Source organism: Pogoniulus pusillus, chromosome 29 (genome assembly GCF_015220805.1).
Source record: "Pogoniulus pusillus isolate bPogPus1 chromosome 29, bPogPus1.pri, whole genome shotgun sequence".
Lineage (NCBI taxonomy): Eukaryota > Metazoa > Chordata > Aves > Piciformes > Lybiidae > Pogoniulus > Pogoniulus pusillus.
In genome coordinates this window covers 14,574,329-14,598,566 of record NC_087292.1, presented here as the reverse complement: position 1 = coordinate 14,598,566, position 24,238 = coordinate 14,574,329, and the positions used below count along the sequence as shown (strand labels likewise).

The 24,238-nt window shown below is 39.0% G+C and overlaps 1 protein-coding gene across 7 annotated transcripts in view; it reads left to right on the top strand.

Moving 5' to 3' along the window:
• The window catches only part of DIDO1 (death inducer-obliterator 1), a 63,286-nt gene that overhangs the window by 11,150 nt on the left and 27,898 nt on the right, over nt 1-24,238 (top strand). For 4 of the 7 annotated variants that reach the window (XM_064167692.1, XM_064167691.1, XM_064167690.1 and 1 more), the window contains 6 exons: nt 9,301-9,490; nt 11,584-11,694; nt 12,078-13,011; nt 13,314-13,632; nt 16,695-16,907; nt 18,137-18,362. In XM_064167692.1, coding sequence (XP_064023762.1) covers nt 9,394-9,490; nt 11,584-11,694; nt 12,078-13,011; nt 13,314-13,632; nt 16,695-16,907; nt 18,137-18,362 — 1,900 coding nt within the window. In that variant the 5' untranslated portion in view covers nt 9,301-9,393. Of the gene's footprint in view, nt 1-1,129; nt 1,149-7,526; nt 7,715-9,300; nt 9,491-11,583; nt 11,695-12,077; nt 13,012-13,313; nt 13,633-16,694; nt 16,908-18,136; nt 18,363-24,238 lie in introns of those variants that run through there. The other 3 variants (XM_064167689.1, XM_064167688.1, XM_064167693.1) reach the window with 2 other exon arrangements.

The window sequence follows — 24,238 nt, the reverse complement described above, 5'->3', positions numbered from 1 at the left end:
AACTAATTTTATGGAACACAATTAAGGACTTGTAGATTGAAGGGTGTGTGTTGTATAAGTGACTGATGTTAAAGTTTGACCTCCACTAAAGCACCTTCAGTATAGTCAGTTATAGTTCTGCTCTAACAGAATTGTGCTGGCAGGAGCTCCAATGTTTACACAAATATGTTAAAATTTCTTTGCTAATGTAACTTTTTTTCATTCAAAGTATTTGAGTGAGCTTTCAGTCTTGCATCCTCCTGAGAATGAACTGCTTCCCTACTTGGAAGGTCCTGGGCTAATGTGTTCATGTAGAGTTTCCTATCACGTATGCAGCCGCAGTGATAAGGTTGCAACGAGATGGTGCACACCTGCTACTCCACCCTGCAGACAGAAACGTTGGCAGGTAAAAGGGCAGCTTTGCAGGTGTAACTACACCAAACTGAGAAGCATAGGCCAGTAGGACTCAGTGGTTTAGGGACTGAGTCCTTTAACATTGCCAACTTGTGCAGTTGTGACAGGGAACATCTGTAGTACAGCTGTGATCATAGTCTTGTCTGTTATTAAGTAAAATCTTCATGTTGCCAGATTTTTGGTGGCCTTCCTGCTAAAGTGCCTTGAATGTTTCTTCAAGAAGTTGCTATTCAGCTGAATTCAGCTGTGGCAACTTCACTTCAGTTCAAAGAAGCACTTTTTGCTATTTATCCGGAATAAAATACACTTTGAATCCTTAGTGCTATTCTCATTCTGCTGCACTCCCTATTGAGGGGTCTGAACCTTCTTTCCTTTATATTTTTTCTGGCTGCATGATGGAATCTGAGAGAAGAGGAGGGGTTTAAATGTTTTACTTTGGAAAATGTTTTTTTCTACCCTGAAAGACATAAAAATAAACTTCAGTGTGTGCCTGTTTTGTTTCACATAAATCAGGGAGCTGCTTTATATGTTCTTGCTTGGAGTAGTTGTAATGCTGTGGAGTTGCTCTTTGTCCTTCCTGTCTGCCTTCTGCTACACACTGGTGTGCTGTGTGTGCGTAGCAGTTCTGTTCTGTGCATACACATAAAATTCAGCACTTCCAGGAGGTCTCACACTGCAAATGCCCAGGATTGCTGTCCTGTGTATGCAGTTTTCCGTCGTGTGAGGCAGTGGCCTTCATAGGAGGCCTGTGTAAGGTAAGTGAGTGCCTGACAAGTTGTGGAAAGGATGGTGGTGTGGGTATTGCTTTCAAACATATAGTAAGGAGGGCTTATAATGAGTGAGTAAGGATTTTAATTTGGAAATGTTGATTTCTTTATTACTACCGGTGTAGAGACCAAGCAAATGCATTTATTGCTTTTAAGGGAAGCTATTACTTTAGCTTCTTGAAATTAATCCACTTAATTATTTTAAAGAGGAAGCTATTAGGTTGGTATGCTATAAAGTTCATTGGTAATTGAGTATATTTCTTCAATACTTTTCTCAAGTGGAAAAAAGTGATCTTGTGAAATTTATGAATGTGTTGTCTCTTTTTTTATGAGAGAAGAATCTGGAAGAAAATGGAAGGCTTGTCTCTGTGTCACTGGAAGTTTTAAAAAGTGAATGTTTCCATTTTAAATCTCATTAATTGATAGGCATCAGCACTGCTTATTGGCAGTACTTGGTATCATGTAACTGTGCATTTAATGGGCCCTCTGGTTCCAGGACAAAACAAGTGTTTAGCACCCTATCTTGGACAGTTAATTCAACACTTAACAACAGCAAAAGCTGCATTCAAATTCAGAATCTGCAAACCACAAGCCAGCACTGAAATGGATTGCCCGAGTTTCCAGGGGTGTCTGATGGTATTACCAACGTCACTTAACTATTTGTGATACCATATCATGACACCACAAGGTCTTAGGGTGCCTTCAGGGATTTCGTGATAAAGTGTTAGCAAGTCTGAGGAGGGGAAGCAGGGGGGTTGTCTCAGTAGAGACGCAGAAGCCTCTGAATTGCTGTTACTGGTAGTTTTGTGCGTTTTTTTACCCCTGGGAAATTCAATCCCATTGGTGTGGTATCCCTGGGGATTTCCATCACATTGGAGACTGGTGTGGTATGACACACAGCACATAGAGTTTCCACCATTTTCAAAGAGCACAGATTATTTGTATTCCAGTGCAATCCTTTCTGTCCTGGGGCAGCTTGATCTTTCATGCTACTCACATCAGTTCCATTACTTCCATTACTTTTGGTAGAAACTTAAGTGGGGCACAACCCAACACTGAAAAGTGAAGCTTTGCAAGTCCAAAAATCTGTCTTCGTGAAGGGAAGTGGGGAGGTGAGGGAAGAAGCAGCAAGTCTGAGTACTATGAGACTGTACTATATGTGTCATTAGTACCATCCCTGACAAATTAATAGCACGTCATGTGCATCTAGGGATGAAATATGTTCTGGTATTAAAAAGCTGCCTTAAATCCTGGTCATAGTTTGCCCTAATTTAGTTGTGTAGCAGTACTTATATTTGCCTAGAGGTAATTTCTGCTTCATGCAGTGCTTTAAAATGATTTTCTAAATTAGCATGGGGTGTTTCTGAAGAGCACAACTGTATTACTGAATTACACATTACTAAATCTACATCGTGCAAATGTTAAAGCTTGTTAATGTGTAATTTTTTTTAATGGGAATAATAAATCGACTCTAGAATGGAAAGGAATTAACTGCCACTTAATATTGTGGGTATACGAGGTGATAGGTTTGTTTATAATCTTGGAATTAATGTAGTGTGTTTAATGATAGCCAGCAAAGTGTTTACAGATCAGTGTTACAGTTCTTGTGGCTTTATTGTCTTTGCTTTTATTATTCTATGTCTAACTATAAGCCTTGAAATATTTTATACAAAGTTTAGTTTAGATATCTTTAGATAAAGACTTCCATCAGAATTTTTTTCTATTTACCAGGAAGGTCTGGACTTCAGACCTTGAACTGCAGCTTGTTTGTGGTAGCCAAGGAGTGAGATAGTAAATTATTTGGGGTGCGTGGGAGGAGTTCAGGATCACAGTTTTCTTGCATCTCTTGTCCAGACAAGAGTTCTGTGACTGCATCTGTCACTCTCTCTACTGTCATTCCTTCTCTCTTCTCACATTTCAATTTCACAGCTTTTTGAAAGGTACTTTCAGTCTTTTAGAAAGAAGGTGTTTAAAGCAGTGGGTATGTTTTATATGAAAACAAAAGACCATATACTGGTTGTACTTGGTCATCTGATTTTCTGATGCTGCTTCTGCATCTTTCACGAAGGAGCAGATGGAGGGAGCTGCACTGCAGCCCTGTTTGCATGGCTTTCTGCAGTGACAGTGCAGAACCTGTGTCCTCTTGGTTTTCAGGGGTCAGTGGATTGTATCTTTTGTCCATGCTTTGAAAGGAACTACTCATTTTGTACAAAGTAGGTTTTGCCCTACTGACTTCTTTGTTGATGCAGGGGATTAATTTTGCTGCTTCTTAGCAGAACGAGCACAGGTTTCCTGGATGTCATCTTTGACGAAGCGGGATGCAAAGTAATTTTCAGTGGGATCAGCATAAGGCTCTTAGGCTCTGAATTTCTTTGCAAATGCAGTCTACTCATGAACCCTAGTTTTCAATCTAAAACATTAACTGCAGTTTCAGTATGAAGAATTTAAAAGAGAAGGTGTTTTTGTTTCTCTGTTGCAGCAGAAGTGTTAAGTAACAGGTCACACTGAAACAAAACCTGCAGGCACTAGAGTCTATCACAAGTCTTAGATATGAGGTGAAGCTTGCTTTCTTGAGTGCTTGTGTGGGGATAAGTATGTGTGAGAACTTGCAAAGACATCTTTCTGTTTAGTTCTCTTATTCCTTCCTCACCCTAAGAACTCATAAGTGTCAAATACTAATCGTTTGGACTAAGGTGTTCATGGACAGTGCTTACTGAAGAGCGCTCATGTCCAAAACCAGAATGAAGTGCAGTGTATTTTGTCATGTAGCTGTTGACACTACATTGAGAGGTTAGTCTTCTTTATGTAGAGACCTCAAAAACAAACTAGTAAGCTGAAAGTGAAAAATTTGTTCTGAATTGTGACTGTTTTTTTGTGCAAAAGTCCTCAGATAAAGGATGGATTTTACTGCTTTTGTTGATTTTAGTTCATGTTAAAGATTTTACTAGCAGGATTTTTTTTTTTTGAGTGGAGTCTTCCCAGTAACTGAGGCAGGGAATTCTGAATACAGTTTAAATGGTATCTTCTAGAAAAGACAAAATCTCAATGCAGCCAGTAAACCTACTGAACACTTTACCTCTTCAGGGAGGTGAGGGTAAAAATAGAAATGTAGATAGAAATCTGGATATGTATTCATTAATAACGTGTTCAATTTGCCTTTGTCTGAAAATATAAGCACAAAAAGATTGGGAAGCATTGATGGCGTTAAAAAGCTTTGCTCTGTCATTATGAGATTAAGGTGTTATATTGAGGCATCTTAAAAAGGACTTAATGAAGTCAGCCTCAGAAGATCTAAGTGTCTTCAAGCTGCCTGTCCTGCAGTTAATACGTGTTAGATCTGAGTTGGTAGTAAGTCATCTGTCCTCCTTTCTGTCTGAGGTAGAAGTATACTTGCCTTGTAGAGGGTGGAGTGAGATTGCAAACTTCCTCTCCTTTAATGAAGGCATGTTGGAGAGTAGATTTTTGATAATGTGTGTTTGTGAACGAGTGATGTTGCAGTATCAGGATTTTGAATTTGGGAATAACTGTCTCTTGTTAATTTGCTGCTGATACTGCTGTGACATTTCTGAAACCACACAGATTTGCGGTAGTTAGATGCTGAGTGTAAGTGGTGGCCTGTGTAGCCTTGAAGAATGATCTACCTTGTTTGTTTTGTGTGGGGTTTTTTGTTTGTTTGTTTTCACTGCTTGGGAAGAGTTGACCAAATTTAAATGAAAACATTTGTGACAGTTTTGTGATTTTTTTCTAGGGTAGGATGTGTTTATGCTTTGCTTCTGGAATTTAAGTCCAGAATGCATTTAAGTGCTTAACTTGGCAAAAATTGAAACAATTTGCCTACAAAGTAATGGAGGAGGAAAAACCTCAATAAATAATTTCTGGATTGCATGTTCTTTCTCAAGACACCACGTATCAGCTTAATGCTTAGCTTTTACATAAGTGACCTGTTTTCTGTCCCTGGAATTCTCATGTTATTACAGTTTTCAAGCTGTAAAGGGTTAACCCTCCTGGGGGAGTAGCCTTGACCCTGACCCCAGGTGGTCCTAACCCCTCCCCAGGGGTGGATCTGAACACTACCAGGTGTGGTGGTTAGCCCACTCCCACTTCCTGTCTAAGATCCATAAAAGCAAGGAGAACTTCCTGTTGATGCTCTCTCTCCCTGCCTCTTGCTTGCCAAGATCACCATCCATTTTCCTGCTGCTAATTGTTTTACCACGTGGCCATCACCCACGAGGAGAATAAGCCACTGCCATCAATCTGGTTGTATTTACATACTTTGTACCTTGTTTCCCCTTCTCTATACCTTTGTAATTTCCCTACCTCATACAACTTTTCTTCTTTTAACTTCCAAATTGAAGTGAGATTATTTATTTGGATGTGCTTACCTTTCCTCTCCCTACATCTAATTCCTTTTCTAAGGGGGAGGAGGGAAAGGCATCCTATAAATTGCTGTTGGTTCTATCAATGATATTTGAGTCTCTGGTAAATTTAAATTTGAACCAAGACACAAGCTTAAAAGAGTCTTTACTGAGGGGACAGTGACTGAAATCCTGCTGTCTGGGACCTGAAGATCATGTGCTGCATGGATACTTGTGTGCACATTTTGAGGGAGACAGCAGCAAGATGCTACACAGCTCACCCTGCCTATGGGGGTCTGGTTCTCTCTCCCTATTCTTGCATGTCTTGAACTAGTGTAATTTTTTTTTAATCCTTTTGCATCACTCTTTAGTGGGTTCATTTTCTGCTGAATTCATAGGCTGAGTGTTTAAGGAGCCAGTTGATAATTTCTGTGGCCAAAGTATGTAAGTGAATGTAACTGAGCATGGGAGAAGAGAGCAGGATAATAACAGCCCAAGTAGTGCATAAGCATGGATTTAATAAGCAGTGTGAGTCCTTTGTCAATGAGGACCTGTAGCATATGTTATGTAACAATATGAGTCAACCTGGGGTTTGTGGTGTCTGTAAAGAAACTTTTTCCTTTAAGAAACCATTGCTTTGGGTTTCTAACTTTATTTGCAATTAGTCTTAAAAGTTTACCCATTCCACAAGATTGCTTATCACAGAATTGTGAACCTAAGCAAAACCAGAAGATATTTTGAATAAGCAGCAGTATGTATGTTTATTATGAACTCTTTGCCTTTATGGCCTGTCAGTTGTAGAGATTCTTGCCTCAGGTTTTTCAGAGTACATAACCTTTTTAAAGGAGATGTGGCAGAAAGGTAGGGTGATGCTGATGGGAAGTATCAGGGTAACTAAAATAACTTTAATTTTCCAGCTAGAACTTTGAGAGAGATGATTGATGTGCTGTGTTAAGAGGAATAAGAGTAAGCCGATCGTGGATGTTCATCTCTTTTAAAACAAGATAATCAGTTTGCTGCTTCAGTTTGTCGCTGTCTCAACTGCAATCAGTTAACTTGAACAAACAGACCAAAAAGAACCATAAACAGTACTGAACTGAGAAGAGAAACAAGTATTTGAAGGTTTCCAAAGTTGCCTTGTATTGTAGTGAATATCTTTTCAGTCATGTAGCAGAATGTTCATTTAGAAGTGTCAGCAGGCATTTAGGTTTAAAAGTATACTTGTGAGTTAAGGATTTGTGCTTTTATGTGTTGATAGTATTTGATTTTCCAACTTCTTTTAGGCATTTACGGTTAGTCTGTAGTTCTATAAAAACAGACATGTAAAATACGTTTGGCTCTTAATCTGCTTTTTAAATGAAAAATAATTTTGACCAAATGGGGAGAGGGCAAAATAGAGATACCATATAATAAGAAAGAAGCATTTTACAGCAAATGTAGGAGATACACCATTTTAATGTTTCAAATGTACTGAATGTTTGTGCCTCTCAAATTGAAGTTCTTTTTAAAATGCAGTTCTGTTAAAGTGTTTTTTTCCTGTAGATAATTATATAACAACGAGAAAACATGTACTAATGCAAACAGCAGCATGATTCTTGCATGGAATCTCTTAGTTTTCGTTCATTATCTGTGTTACAGATGCTTTTCTATGTCAAGTCAGAGCTGTGGGCCGTGCAGTGTGCAGCTGTGCCGCTGGGTGGGGTATGACTAACATTGTGCCTTCTTCAAGGAGGCCAGGACCTCTCCTAAGAAGAGAGGATGCCTATTCTGGTTTCGAAATGCTCTGATGATATTGGCTCTGTGGCTCAAACATACCTGTAAAGAGCTTTGAATGCACAGAAACAACTGTGAACTCCAGAGACAATTCTTCAGACAGTTCTTTCTTTAATATCTTGCTGGATAAATTACTCAGAGCGCATTTCTTATGTGTTCTAGAGGCATACTTTGTTTCATGGTTTAATACTGTAAAGTTGAACAAGAAGTGATTAGCTGACTTTCCCTCTTCCTTCAGGCATATCACTTAAAAGTTGCCCGATGTGTGATCAGTTGGAGATTCTGAACAGGGAGATTGAAAGGTTTTTACAGAATTGCAGCACAGAAGACGAGACTTTAAACTCAGATTGTCTTCAGCCATCAGTGACTGACTCCCTGGATACAATCACTGATTCAGACAATGGAGCAAAATACCTATTAGAGCAGGTATTGAATGCCATGAGATCCAGCACTAGAATCTTTAACAATAGTTTGTCTTTTTTTGTTGAAATTCTTACTCTTTTTTTGAGTAGGTGTAGTTGGATAAGGAAAAAAATACAAATAAAGTATGTAATCTCCACAGGGATAGTACAGGGAAAGGAAATGCTGATATAAGTCTAGCTATGTACTCCAAGTTGTTTGTTTTTTTTTTCTAGTTCTACTTTGCCACAGTCATGCAAATTTTGTTACTTACTATTTGTGAAATAATAAAGTGATGCACTGATGAAAATCAGTGGCTTTGGGAAGGTATTTGCCTTTTTCCCTTTCCCTATCTTTGGGGCAGGGACATGACACCTATAGATGGTCATTGCTTAGGAAGTGAAAAGTGTTTCTAAACAGTAAAGTTGCTTTAATAGTTGGAAGCTTGAGAAATTTTGGAGGGAGGAAAAAAAAGGGATTCCATGAATGATTGTCTAATCTGTTCTTAAATTTGTATTGCCCTGCTTGTAGTGTTCAGAAACAGTTTTTATTCCTTAGAAAGAGTTATTAATGTTTTTGTTTTTTCCTGCACCTATGGTAATAGATCCCTTGCCTTTTTAATTGGAGGTGCTAACACATAGAGTCTGTGTGCAGTGCTGTTCTTTGCCTGATGTAGGCCAGTTCAAAAATTACTTATGCCCTCTCCGTCTGGTTTTCCTTTTCCTCTCGGATCATTTTTCAGTGCTCTGTAGTTTGGTAGGCTACTTTGGCTTAAAGGCAGGCATTTCCTGCTGAATTTCATGCTCAGAAGTAAGTAAAGGTAGATGTTCCATTGCCATTCTGCATGTGAATTTGGACCTTGGACTAAGTAGTTGTTCAGATGCTTGAAGTGAATATTTTTTCATTGTGAAATGTCTTCTGAGGGTGAGATTTTGGGAAAATGTTGTTACTGATACAGTTTGCTGCACTTGAAAACAGGCATTTGGATTTTTTTTTTATTGCAAACTTTACTAGTGAAAAGGACAGTGGTATGGAATATTCCTTAATTCTAAAGTTCAACTGTAGTTTTTTTAATATCCAAACCCACTGAAGACCTGCTTGGATTTAAATCCTCAAAGCTGCAGATGTCAAAATTCTCTGATTAAATTTAGTACAGACTGGTAAATTGCCTTGCAGTAGCCTTAGACATGCCAGTAGAGCTTAAAAGCATTTCTGCTTTTTCACTGCACCATTGAGGCTTAGTAAATTTCACTCAGAATGCTTTTAAATACTACAAGTGGAGTAGAATTGTTGATTGCAGTTTGTGGCTGTTCTGGAATTCTTGATGTGATCTCAATTGCTAGGAGTACAGTTATGTTCTGTATTTTTTCCAAAGGTCTCAGCTGTTGGTAAGTGGTGGAGGTGGTGTGGCTTTGGCGTTGCTTTACTTGGACTTTTTTTTCCAGTTTGTGTCTTTTTGAAAGTAGAAAACTGCCAAGAAGGCAAAATAACCAGAATTTGGTTTATATTGTAATAGAAGCAAAGCAATTCCAAACCTTTCTAAGCACTAGTATGACAAGTTCATAAAGATATCAGTGTCTTATTTTGTCTTTTCTTTTTTTTTTTGGTCCCAGGAGCCAGCAGTAAAAGGAGGATTGGCAGACTTTGGTCCTGCTGGCAGTTTAGAGCCTCAGTCTGGCCCTTCTGAGTCATGGGCTGGATGGATAATGCTGCATGACTCTGATCCTTTGCTGCCCTCCTCTGGCTTTCTGCTTCAGTCAGCTCTGCCGGGAGAGACCATTCGAACATCTAATGCTGTGTCAGGTAAAGCTTGTAGAAGATGTTGAAGATACTTCCTGTCTCTTTACTTTTAATCTGGAATTTATATCACCATTCGGATTACCTCTGCTTTTTAGTTTTTAACGTTTTTTCATCTTCTAAGGTAATGAAAGCTGTAAACTTTAACTGTTTTGACTTGTTCCCTTGCTTCCATCAGAGCCTTTTCCTGGTATTAATAGCATTTTAGTGCTGTTTATTATAAAACATTTAAAACATTATAGTTACTAATTTTTTTTACAGAAGAACTTAATGGAATTTCTTACAATGTTGAAGCAATTTCTGCTTTTCACCTGTGTACTGCAGGCTGAAAAAGATCTTTTCATTCCAGCTATAATGTTTTACAGCAACACACTGAAAAGGCTTTTAAGTTACAATGTGCTATTTTTCTACCATACCTACTTGAATGTTTGTTTCCATAGTGTTGGCATTTTCTCTTGTGACATTGGTAAATATAGTGGCAGAAAGCAGAGGAGTTGCACTATAGAAAGATGTTTGATGAAGCAGGAGAGTAATGTAGCTGATACAGTAGATGAAATCAGGAGGCATTTATCACTAGTGTACACTGCAAGAGTTTGGAAAAGGCATACTAAAAGGTGTTTCTGGAATCATTTAGCTGTCATATATCTGGTGTTAGAAATATCTTTGATTCTTTCAACAAGTGCTGTTGTTTAGGAACTGTATTCCTGTTCTCTTTTAGCTTGGCTATGCAATTCTTGAGCCAGGAATAAACATCTATCTGCTAGAAAACATTATTGGGGGAGAGTTGAGGAGCGCCTTTCCTGTTGTTACTGTTTTTGTTTACATGGTTCATTAAGGTGTGCTTAGTTTCACATGAGTAATGTAATTGCAATGACTGCAAAACAGTGTCTGCATTCATTTAGAGCATTGACCTGCCAGGCAGTTAGTGTGAAACACTGCACCATAATGTAATATTAACTTTATACTTATTATAACCAGGTAGCAACCAAGTAACTCAAAATTCAGTCTCAGACCTTAGATTTTTTTTCTCTTGTTTGTTTTTGCACACTTAAATGAGTCTCCTACTCTTCTGGAGAAGACTTGTGAGAAAAAGAGATCCTGTCTGTGAGCACAGATTTTTTTATTATTAGTTTTCATCTATGATAGTTGAAGATTTTTTGCTGAATCTTCTTTGGGTTTGGGTGTTTTTCCTGACATTCTGATAGATCAATCATAAAGGTTGAAAACTTTCTTGTAAAGAACCTTGTCAGGGAGTAGCCTTTCTCAAGCTTCATTCAACAATATTTTTTTATCCACTGAGGTATTTGAGAAGATTTTTGGTTTTGTTCTTCTGTGTATTATTGCTTCTATCCATAAACTGTGTTAGAAGGATGAAGGGAAGCTGATGTTTCTTTATGCCGAATACCCACCAGCATTTCTGAATCAGCTGTTTAATAGACAAGATACAGTCCTAGGTTATTGTAACAAGGAAGACTGGGGTTTCCTCTTGTTTTACGCTTGGTTTAAAATTCAAACTCTCATCATTTTGTGACTAGCCCTGTATTATCTAACCAGTGGTTGCTTTGAATTTCTTCAAACTGAGTGTTGTTTCTGCCGTGTTTCCTATCCTGCTACAGGTAATCAGCAATCCTTTCTAGCAGAAAATGTTACTCATAACAGATACCATTCTCACCTTTCAGGCACTCACTGTGTCTGTACTGTCTCTCTGGATGACTCCTTGTTCTCTTTTGTGATCTTTCACAATGGTCCATGCATAGTATTCATCTCAGGAGTAGGACAGCTATAGATTTCTACCCCCCCTCCCTGGGATAGGTTTATACCATGAAAGTCCCTGGGGCCTAGGCTCATACCATTTCAGAAATACAAGAAAATACCCAAAATCCTAAGGCTGCTTAGTAAAATATATCAGTATGCTGTCCAAACATACGTATCTAACTTAGCACTTTGAGAGAATTCAGTTCACTTCTTGTTAGTATTAGTGTCTTGAAATTCAGGTTAAATATTTTACAATAATATAGTGAGATTACATCAGAATATTTAATAATGAGGCTACCATTATATTTTTGAGTCTGAGTTTTGAACCTTGTGTTTCTTTTCAGCATTTCAGAGTGGGGACAGTAGTGTCCATGTTATGGAACAAGCTGTAAATTCACAACCAGTGCCATTAGAATCTGTATCTAATACTGACAACATGGAAAATAATTTTCCTGGTAAGTTTTCTTCCTGTGCAAACTACCCTAGGAGATCCTGCCTGGGCAGGGAGGTTGGATTCAGTGATCTCTGGCGGTCCTTTCCAACCTCCATAAAGTTATGTGATTCTAAATGGAGCAGAAAATACGCTTACTTGTCCATCATGTGTGCATATGTATATACACACACATATAAATTTAGATAACAGAAGAGTTTCTAGCAGCTGGATGATGTTGGCACAATGTTCAGTGATGCAATTGTCTGCTCCTGCTGTTGTATTGCATTTACAAGGTCATAAAATGAGGTAGCAGTACAGTAACTGATCACAAAGAAAATAATGCAGATCACAAAGAAAAAGCATCTTCCTTTAACTGGTGATTAATAACTGTTTGCTTGGTTTTAGCATCAGTTTTGGATGAGAAAGGTGAACAAAGCAATGAGGAAGAACAAAAAAATATCAAGCCTACAAGTAAAGAGTTCAGGAAAACCTGGGGCTTTCGAAGGACTACAATTGCTAAGCGAGAGAGTGCTGGAGATGCTGATGTGGACTCTAGTGAACAGCAGCCACAGCAGCAGCAGCAGGGCTTGAACCTCAGGCGCAGTGGTCGGCAACCAAAACGAACAGAAAGAGTGGAAGAGTTTCTTACAACAGTAAGACGCAGAGGAAGGAGGATTGTGCCTACTGTTCTGGAAGAGTCAGGTGAAACAGCATCCTGTCCAGCCACTGATGCTGAAACTGCTTCAGAAGACAGTGTTGAGAGCACTCCAGATACAAAACCTGTGACTCGACGGATTGTCACCAGGAGTAGCAAGGAGCAGAAAGACTCTAAAACCAGAGTTATGAAAGAAGAGGAGGAGGAGGAGGAGGAAGAAGAAGGTGATGATGATGATGGAGAGGAGGAAGAGGAAGGTCATACTTCTGATAGTGATAGTGATGGGTTAACACTCAAGGAGTTGCAGAATCGACTAAGAAAGAAACAAGTTGAAGAGAAACCTGGTCAGCTTATCCTGAAGGACATACAGAACCGTGTGAGGAAAGGAAACTCAGAACAAGATCCTACAGAAAGAGGTGATGTCCAGCCTGAAGAACAAGCTGAGCCTGAACTGCCTGTCAAACAAGAACCTGAGACTGCAGACGGCACCAAGACTGCAAGTCAAGTGGTTGTGTCTGAGGAAGACACTAAGGATCTTCAGGTTCAGGAAGCAGACAAGCCAGCCCTTGGCCCAAAAGGGATCACAGATGAAGAGCCTGAAGAGATGCCCAAAAGCAAACCTGAGTCTGAGATTTATGACCCAAATGCATTGTATTGTATCTGTCGTCAGCCTCATAACAACAGGTAGGGGAAGGTTTCAACTCAAAATACAGGGCAAGTAGTTGAAATTTTTCTGTGATGAAAAAACAAATGCTAATGTTTACTAGTTGAGTGTATGTAAATGAGCTGTTTGGCTTGTTTGGAGTTTGAGGGGAAGCTCATAAGAAATGCTCAAAAAAGGGATGAAAAAACGAGTGCAGAAATGAACAGTGGAGCAGAATATTGTTGTGATACTTCAGTGGGGTGTACAGGGTCTACTGCTTGATATATTTATTGTTAGTCTTAGGTTTCACCCTTTGTTCCTGTTCCTTGGCTTTTCTTTTCAGGTTTATGATTTGCTGTGATAGATGTGAGGAATGGTTTCATGGTGACTGCGTGGGTATTTCTGAGGCTCGAGGGCGATTGTTGGAAAGGAATGGTGAAGACTATATCTGTCCAAACTGCACCATTCTCCAGGGACAGGATGAGCCTATTTCAGAAGCAGACCAGCAGGAAGCTAAACCAGGGCAAGTAAATGTGGATGGCACAGAATTCACAAGCATAGGAACGATTGAACAAAAATCTGTGGAGGACCAAGGAATCAAGGGTAGGATTGAAAAAGCTGCAAATCCAAGTGGGAAGAAAAAACTAAAGATATTTCAACCTGTAAGTATTTAAATGGTTTCTTATATTTAATGTTTTACTGAGTCAGTTGAGACAAGAGCTTACTAGTACTGCTGTAACTGTATGACTTAATTTTTAAAGGCAAATATGAAGCTGAAAATTCTGCTGAATGTTTGCTGTTTAGCAGAAGTTTATCCATGGTTCTGTTAGCATGGAAACTGAAAGTTAGTTTTAAGTGAAGGATTAAAAAAGTAAATCTAGGAGTACAGAAATGTTTTGTATTGTCTTGCCCTTTCTGTACACCATTTTGGATATTAAATAGTAAGACACTCTTTTAATTTAAAATATTAGAGTCCTGGACTAGCTTATCCAGGTTTTGAAATAGTCTGAAGCAGTCTAGGACATTTTAAATTCCAAAAAAACTTTTGATATAATAAGTGTCTGTTGGAGTTAATTCCAGCTGGACCTCCTTTGTATTTCCAGTCTCTGAAGTTCTGGGTTTTGTCCCAATGCTTCTTCAAGTTCTCAGTACAAAGAGAATTGTTTTAACCTTCTGTAACATAAAAATGTATATTTCAAATGACTGTGGATTCTGGCATAGAACATAGAAAATTTAGACAAGTTCCATGTCCAGGTTAAAATACAAAGAAGCTTCTTCTGTGATTCAGCTCAGTGCATACAGATTGTAAAATTTCGTGCTGTGGTGGTTGTCTTTGTACTGCCTGAGTTACTGCAGTAATATCAACTTTGAAACATTTTCCTTCTTGCTCTGCTTAGAGGAACATATTTAGCGTATCTGCTGTAAGAATGCCACAGTTACTCCTATTTTTTTACTGTACAAATTTGGTCTTTACCTAATCATGAAACTTCTAAATCATTCCTAGAATAAATATGACATATTTGAGTATAAGCATCCTTCTAAAGGAATCATTCTGCTCTAGAGCATTTTGTACATTCATAGAAAATCCCTTTCACTTGTAGTCAAGTAGCAGAGCCGTTCCTGTCAGTGTAGTAATCAGAACAGCTTGAACTTAACATAAAAATATTTACTATTTGAAGATAAATGTGTAGAAAATTAGATTTTTTTTTTTCCAGAAGTTGTTTCAAATATAGTTTCTACACATAGCCCTTGAGAGTCCATTTCTGTTGGAGCTGGTATGCATTTTAAGTTTTGCTTCTGAGTATCATGAATTAGTCTTTGATCTGAGTGTGCTGATTAAGGTACTTGAACATGTTTGGCATCTCTCCTTCAGTGAAAGAAAATTACAATGATTAACTTGTTGATTTCTATGGAGGAACTGCTCATGTTTTAAGTATTCTATTCACATTTGCAAATGGAATGCTTTACCTTTGTTTGCCAGGTGGTATTGTTTTGAGAGAACTTAACAGTCAAGTCTGTATTTAGGACAAGAGATAGCAGACACAAACTGGAACACAGGAAGTTCTACCTGAACGTAAAGGAAAACTTAATTTCTGTGAAGGGTGCGGGATCACTGGACCAGGCTGCCCAGGGAGGCTTTTCTGGAGGCTCTCCTTCTCTGGAGAGATTCCAAATTGACCTGGACATAGTGAACTTGGGCAAACTACTGTGGCTGACCCTGCTGTAGCAGGGGGGTTGGACTAGGGGGTCCCTTCTAACCCCCACCGTGCTGGGATTCTGTGTATTTTACTTCTTGCTGTCCCTGCCACCTCAGTTAAGGTGCTTCTATGGCACGAGTAGACTAGCACTGCTCTCTGCAGAATTCCCTGCCTGTTCTACATAAAAACACTGTGCTCAAGCCACTGCCTGTTATGGTAACTGATTTGCCTCTGTTCAGTTTATCTGTTATCTAAAGACTTTGAGGAAGACTCCTTTTTGTGGCTCTCCATATGTACCTGTAGAATTGGGGCTTGTGGTTAAAACTCCTGGAAATTGTATAAGTACAAACATCAACATTAGAAGCTTTTGTGATTGACTGAGTAAATGCCCTTAATGAGAAATGACAGCTCAGTTTGAAGTGCTTCTTGAGGAACTCAAATTAGTACTTCTTCCTTGTCCTTCCCTGTTAAACATGTACATGACAAAAAAAGTCTACTAAAGCATAAACTTAATTTTTAATGGGGAAATTCTCAAACCCAGGTTTTATCAGACTGCAGCAAATTGACTTACTGTATTAATGACCTTTAGCTGGGGATAAATAAACCACACTGTGCAAATGTGTGGTTTACTTTCAAAACTGTAAATATTCCTGGAAGGCTTAATTTTGGTAATTACAAATTGGTGTTTATTGATAGCAAGGGCTTTTATAGAGCTCAATGTGTTGGGACAGTTGTACAGCATTTTTAGGAGTGAACTAGAAGAGTAATATCTAGTGATGTGTTGGATCCTAAAGAGCTTTCAGATAGTTCTAGGCTTTGTTTGACCTAATGTACTTATCAAAGAGCAAGCTATTTTCTTATTGTAGCATTTCAAGTGATTAGTGTGTAACACTTCACTATAAATAAGAATAACTATGAAGTAGAGGAAAGTACAGACTGCATCTGCATACTTCTCACTGTATAAGAACTATTAGGCTATGGCAAAATCATGTATAATGGTTGAGTTTAATTTTACAAGTCTCCAACTTAAAGCTGGTAAAGCTGTAGAGCAGGAGTGATCCATAGCCATGAATAGCTAAGTGCTTTCTTTTGCCTGTGTTCATAGTTGGGGGCAGCAGCTGATGGTGGCATAAGTAAAATGTGTTTTGGAAACCATGCTCTTGAAAAACGAGTTCTGCATGACTAAGGAGATTACTCAGATGACACAGGGGATCAGAAGAAAGCATTTATGTGCTTAAGGGATCTGAAAATTGAGACGACCAGCCTCCCTTAGTTTACTGCCAGCAAACTAACCAAACTTGAGAACACACATTTTGAAAACACTCTTACAGGAGTGAAACTCTTCTACCTGTGGGGGCTGTTTCTGTTCTGCCATGACTAACAGTTTTTGTGCTGGCACTTGTGCAAGTCACTAACAGTTGCAGGTGCAGTCTGTGTTTACAACATATAAGCATTTCCTCATGGTCTGGAGGTGTGTTTCTATTGTTTCCTCTGAAGTTTGCACTGACTCCTATTTCAATCTATAGGTGATTGAAGCCCCTGGTGCATCCAAGTGCATTGGCCCTGGCTGTTTCAATCTGGCTCAGCCTGACTCTGTGTATTGCAGCAACGACTGCATTCTCAAACATGCTGCAGCCACTATGAAGTTTTTAAGTGCTGGCAAAGATGGAAAACCAAAACCTAAAGAGAAGAGCAAACCAAAATCTGAAAAACCTGGCATGCCAAAATCTCAACTACAGGTAAGCTGATGTTTATCATCCCAAAACACTTGTCCTGAAGCAGAGTAGCTTGTTTCTGTGCTCTTCTTTTTGAGTCAAAACTGTCAAGTTCTGCATAGGAGAGGAGCTTTCTAATACATTTTATTGTGGTTCTCTTGCCTATTTATGTGCTTAAAGTATTCTTAATTCTTCAGGTAATAAAAAGTTTTCCTGTGACTTTAAAAAAGTCTTAACTGCCTCAAGATAGAGTAATTTCATGCTGGTGCCTTCTAGATGGCAGCAATATTTTAGATTTTTTTTTTAATTCCAAAATAATTTACCTTTGGAGAAAAAAAAATGCAAACAAGACATCTTCTTTAATTATAATTCCAAATTAATTTTACTTTTTCAAACAGAATTACTGGGCTTTAGGCTCAGTTGTGAATTAACTGAATCGTGAGCTAATGTGACTGCGTTGTTGATGTGCTCTGGGAAGCAAAACAATGAAAGCAAAGTCTTCTCCTTGTAAAACCACTACAAAACAATCAGTAGTTGTACAACCAACCTCACAACTTGATAAATTCTGTTGTTCTGAGGTGGTTTCTTTATCATTCTCCTTCCCTGAAGTTTCAGTGTATAATTGCCTCTGCTTTGTAGACTTGAAAATTAGATGAAACTGCTGTTGATTCAAAAATACCCCTGCCCAAGGAGGACAACAATGTGGAACTTAGCAGAGCAAGCCAAAATGAGAGTTGGGGTTGTTCAGCCTGGAGAAAAGAAAGCTCCAGAGAGACTTCAGAGCAGCCTTCCATTACCTGAAGGGGTGTACAAGAAATATGGAGAGGGACTTTTTGTAAGGGCTTGTAGAGACAGAACAAGGGGTGCTGGCTTTAAACTGGAAGAAGGGAGTTTGAAACTGGATATGAGGAAGCAATTCTTTAAGTGGGAGTGGTGAGACACTGGAACAGATTGCCCAAGGAGGTTGTGAATGGCCCCTCATTGGAGATGTTCAAGGCCAAGTTGCAAGGGGCCTGAGCGACCTGGCCTAGTAGGTGATGTCCCTGCCTAAAGTAAAGAAGTTGGAACTAAATGATCTTCAAGGTCCCTTCCAGCCCAAACCATTCTATGACTCTCAAGTGGTGAAATTGCTTAATTTCAAGAGTATTTACTGGAGCTTACTGTAAAAAAAAATTGATGTGTAACTATATCTCTGCTTGTTTGCAAAATAGATTTGATGATTATTAGTAATTAAGCTTCTTTTAATCATACAGGCAGGTTCTAAGCCTCTGTCAATCCAAAAGAGAAATCTTCCTGAGAAAAGAGAGATCAGTGTGAAGAAGACTGTTTTGCCAGCTACCAAGACTGAGGCAAACACTCAAGCTTTTGCTAGAGAGCCAGCAGCAGAGCACAGCACACCGTCCTGGGCAAGCGATCATAATTACAATGCTGTAAAGCCTGAAAGGACTGCTGCCATTTCATCTTCACTGTTGTTCAAATGTATGTATCGCATAGGGATATTCCTGAATAACCATTTACATTCTCTTTTCAATTACCCATCCATTCTTGGCTCTGCAAGACTAGGGAGTTGAGGATTTGGGGTTGGTTGTTTTATTTTTCTTTTAATTTGATTTTTTTTTTAAATTAATATGGCACCAAAGTATTTTTCTCCACCTTCAAAGATTCTCACACAATACACTTATTTATGAAGTGGGAGACACTTTATAGAAGGTTCATTTGTATCATATGTCACTTGTGTGGTTAAGATGCCTGTCAATCCACCCAGCTGATTTCTGGATGAAAACTACATGATTGAGCTTTAAATTTTTCCCATAAAGACAAATACCTGTTTCTGATCTAGCCAAGGTAAGTATCACTGCATTTGTGTTAAGCTTTACAAAGGGGGTTGTACAGTGTGCACTGTGACTTGGAAGCTGACTGTACTAATTTGAACTGTATTTTTGGACTTTAGATTTGGCACCTGTCTCTCAGGTCTTGCATTTTCAGTGCTAGTGCCAAGAATGAAATCTTCAACGTGGTACCCAACGTTACTTTACACTTCTGAAAACAGCTTTTAACTGTCAAGTGCATCCAGGTTCTTTCTGCTGCTGTTCTTCCTTACATGAAATAATTTAAGGACCATTCTTTACTTTTAAGTTTGGAGGGGAGGCAGCACTCTTTTGTTTTCTCCTTTATTTATATGTTCATACTTCACACATTCTCCACACACACAAGAACACATGTTAAGGGGTTATTAGGCAGAGATATTGCCTTGCATATTTTTGCAGGTTTTGAGTAGCACGTTTGTAACTCAGATGAAGGTAAGTAAATAACTGCTTTGTAGCCTGAACAAGGCTTTCTGCTAATGACAGTTTTTGATTGACTCCAGCTAAGTAATTTTGTAATGCAGTGGTGGAACTTCCCATGAAATCTTACATGTCACTTTTATAAAACACATGACCTGGTGTCTAATGCTTATTCACTTGAAGATGAATGAGTTCAGAATTGCAGTTCTCCCAGCTTTCTTATCTACACTTTAGCCCAATTTACATTTTTTATTTTCAGGACTAAACCTAGGTATTAAACATGCTATGTAAAGTAGCTCATAAACTTACAAATTAAGATGGGATTTTTAGATGTAATTTTTTAAACACCAAGGGAGCACCAGCTTCCCTAAACTGTTATTTATTATGATAGCACAGAGTAGTTGTTAATTGTTACTTCTTGTGGTAGCACAGAGTAGCTCTTAAAGATGCATTTTAATTTTATTTACCCACATCAAATGTTTAAATGGTTATAAATTTTCCCTGCATATTTTACTGCTTGGGCCCTGTGCCTTTTTAATAGCAAATTCTTAAGAGCTATGTTTTGATGAACTTGATTTTTTTTTTAGAGCTTCTCCCAAAGAAATTGTCATTTCTTTGTCAAAACCAATAGCGTTCTAAACATGCCTAAAATTTGGTGAGAAAATTATCTTGTGCCAAATTTTTATGACACTCTGTTACAATATAATTGCAAGTGTCCATATAACCATATCACTAAATTGTCCTTATTGCTATAGAAGTTTGTTTCTAAGAGGCAGAAATAGAGGGTTTGAGGCAGTGAGGTTGTTTTTTTAAGGGGGAGGTCACTTGAAATTTTACCATGCTGGAGGTTACTCAGATTTAACCAATTCCAGTAGAAAATTGGACTCCTGTAGCTAAATTGTTCAATTGGTTGAAAAATGTGTATATTAACAACAAATAGAAAACAGCTTAGTTTGTCTGCTGAAGAACTCTTATATCAAATGCAAGGAAGAACTTCAGGCTGCTGTGACCAAGGTAAGTTGCACTAAGGTGAGGACTCTGCCATTTCTGGGTTTCCAGGTAAATTGTGTAGTGTGGAAAAAGCTTTTTGCTGGATGGGCTGCAAGGGGCTGCCAGTGAGTCATCTCTGAGAATGTTCTACAAGATTTTTATCTAATTAATCTTTATGTGCAGTTCAAAACAGATGTTTAGAGTATTATGGAAATTTGTGGGAGCATCTCACTTCAGGTGTCTAGAAGTTGGAACTCTTTGAGCTGTTCTGTCAAGGAAAACGCCTTCAGTAGACAAAGAACATATGATTTTGATTTAAACATGAATCCTTAGAACAAAGTGACTGACTGTTTAGAAATGCTTATTTCTGAACATAATTATGAGAGGTGTTTAAGATGACTAGCTCAGACCCCCAGGGGTCTCATGCTTGGAATTAAGGTCACCTAGAGAAGGCTGAGGACTGGATTCTTCCATATACAGTGTTCCAGCAATGCTTGCGTTTTCCCACAGCTTCAAGCCATGTTCTGCAAATCCTTCTTTGTGACTTCAGCACGCCAGGCCCTCTAGGAATTAATGAAATGGAACCTGATCGTCACAGTTATTTTCTCTAGTACTCTTCTCATTAATCAGTTTATTATATTTAAAGATTACTTTGCTCTCTACTTTTCAGGTACAAGATTTTGTTGCTGTCACATATGCCACTAGTTTAATAAGTAGTAGCAAGAAGAAAATCAAGCCACTTTTACAGATGTGCTGAGTGGGTGATAAGGGGCCTGTTTGCATCTAAACCCTGCCACCAAGCTTATTCGGTGCCAGTAGAATGCAGGGCTACAGAGCAGTGATTTCTTTCTCTTATCACGTTAGTTTCTGTTTTTTCACTTTTAATTCCTTTTTTCCCTTCACTTTTAATTCCTCCAATCCTTTGGGGATGAGTTAGATCTGTACTTGGAAAGTGACTTCATACACCAGAATCTGGAGCCCAACACCATCTCAACATTTGATTTTCCCAGTGAAAACAATCCTGCTTATTTAATTTAAATAAGTGGGAAATGCCTGGAACTACTTTTATAAGTGAATATTAAGTGCAACTTAATGCTGCAAGCAGTATTTGAAGTACATGTTTATTAGGGCAGATTGGGTATGTGTCAGATTCCCTTGCAGAGGTGTTGCATTTAATTCCATTAGGGAAACTGGAATTCATTTAATATGCCACACTTTTTTATATTGAATTTGCAAAGCCATCCTAGCTTCCAGATGGATACTGTGGATTATTCAGATTCAGGAACATTGTTCAGAGATCCAAGCTATGATAGAAAAACTGAGTTTGCCACATGAGCTAGTGTTAATTGCCAGCGTTTAGGGCATATCACAGGAGATGTAAAATTCATAAGGAAAACGAAAGAGTCTTGCTTGTTTAGTAAGATCATCTCTGTGTGGGGAAGCATCACCCAAAAGGAGTTCTGAAATGTTTCTGTTTCATTAGCAGACTAACACAGACCTTACAATAATGGAAAGCATTAATTATGCTGGAGGAGCATAAACTTCCCACAGCATAATACAAACCCATTTTTTTTCCAGAAGGAACCACAAAAGCAGTTTGCATGCAGTGATGATTTGACTTTGTTGAGAGCTTTCTCTAATTCAGTTTTAACACCAAGATAGTGATTTGCTTTTATGACATTTGTCCCTTATATTCACTACTGCCCTATGAAGAGGAGGTCAAGGAATACTCCACCCATGAAGTTTGCTGATGCAAAGGTTTGTGCCAGCAGTATCAGCATCTCTATCTGAGGCACCTGAATTTAAGTTTTCCGCTTCAGAAAGCAAAACTTGAGACTTTTAAATACATATTTTTTGTTGTCAGTGGCCAAATAGAAGTCAGCAGCAAATGTGTCAGCAGTTTTAAAAGAGAAAATTAATCCAAAAGAAGGGGAGAAGAAGATAAATGTTTGCAGTATTTTGGGTTTTAAAGTGGCCAGTAATAAATAAATGAAGTACTCATCAGTGCTTCAGATCCTTGTGAAGTTGAGCTGACTTAGTGGACTTACAAGAAATACATGAACTGCTGATTTACTTAAGTCAGGTGCTAAAGCTGCTCAGACATCTTAACTGCATTTATTGGTGGAAGAAAGGAAGTGCACAGGAGGAGTAACCAGAGTTTAATAGGTTAAAAATAGACATGAAATGTGTTCCTTCTTGTTGCAGAACACCCCAAGTAAAAACTTCGACGACTTTGTCCCACCCAGACAGAAAACTCGTGCTGTTCATTAGCATGTCTTGTTTGGTAGTAGTATTACATAGCTGTTAATGACCGGGACTGAGCACCGTGTGTTGCTCCTCTCCTGCTTCTCAGCAGTGAATGGAGAGGCGAGGCTGCCATCTCCTGGAGGCTGGCTAGATGTGAGAAAACCCTGGCTCTGATGATGCAAATACCCTTTCAGTACCAACCCCCCCTTTCAGTTTCCCTAGTTTCTTCAGCTAAGCTTTTCTATACCCAAGACCCATTCACAAAATGAATATTATTTGCTAGTGTAGTTAAAGGTCCCAGATATAAAGGACACTTGGACTGTTTTCTTCCTGTACATCTCTAACAAAATATGGGAGTAATGCAGTGATACAGGGAGCCCAGCAGCAGCAAACATGGTCTGCATACCAAAATCCTTAGATTACAGCATACATCATTTATGTCTTTTTTTCTTTTCTCAGTTTTTTTTTTTTCCCTGTAACAACAGTACAGGCAGGCAAGAAAGAAAATATGCCACTATAAAGAGAAAATGTACACTGAAGACAGTTAAAAAGTAATAGTGATGTAGGAAGCTGTAAGTACTGTTATGAAAAGAAGAAAGGCATACAGACTGGAACCAATAGAATGGTTCTAAGGCAAGACTGTACCTCACAGTTGTGAGTCTTCAGCTGAATGCAGTGTACATGAACACACTGCTGTTGGTTTAGCTTAACTGTTAAATATTGAAACTGAGAAGCTGTTCTTGAACTGTTTTTCTGCCCCAGGTGTGTTTTTCTGCAAGAACTGAGTGTAGTCAAACTTGATGCAGTTGTTTTGAGTACTTTACCATGGGAAAAGCTGGCCTGGACCAAGTCCCATAATGCCGCTAAAATGATTGCCTTGGTAGCTAAAGTGTCTTTGCTTTATGCTGTAGTCTGCACCACAGACCCACAGTAAGTGAGTAGTCCCAGGAGAAGAAAAACTTACTCTGTCACTGGCCATTTTCTGGGACGAGTGGCTGCTGTATGTGTAGGTCTAGCTTTAACCCTTAGTAACTAGAAGAGTTTTCAGAAAGGCTGCTGACCAAACAATGGTCAGAAAACCCAAGATGAGTCTGCCAGAACTTCTGAGACATTCACCCTGGAGATCTTCTGGCTTTGGAAAGTTCATAGTAGAGGAGTGACTGGTGTAACACAGCTGCAGTGCTGAACTGGCTTTGTGAAGATGGCAGGAGCTGTGCTGGCGCGCAGGCTGGTACATGATTTGTGGAGTGACACAGACCAGTAGTGGCTGCTGAAGCCAGCATCCCCTGGGACCCACGCAGTTAAAAGGAGTGGGATCCCTGGGGAGTGATTGCCATCTGCCTGTGGATGGAGCACTGGAGCTCCCCTTCTCAGCTCTACAAGGTATGTTACATCTGTCCTGTGGCCACTAGCCACGTGATGATTTTTGCCCTGTCTCTTGAGTTAGGGAGGCTGGGCCCTGCTGCTGGCATGTTTCTGTTGAGCCTTTCAGGCACCTAGCACCCCCAAGGCACTTGGACAACAGAGTGACAAACACTTGCCAGAATGGGTGCTTGGCTTCAGTGTAAGGAACCATTCCTGAGGGGAAGGGTTGGGGGGCAGAAACGTGTTGCAACTCACGGATACACTGACTATTAGGGTGGTTCATCTGTCATCAACACTGAAAGCGATAAACATTTGATTAAAAAAGAGCCTCACCACCCTCTATTGCTGTTTTGCTTTCTTTTACTAATATTAGTCCTCTGAACTTGCTCACTTGGCTGCATAGGCAGTGAAAAAAGATCTTTCCATACCTCTCCCCAGATAAAAGGGGTTTTTTGAGGTGATCATTTA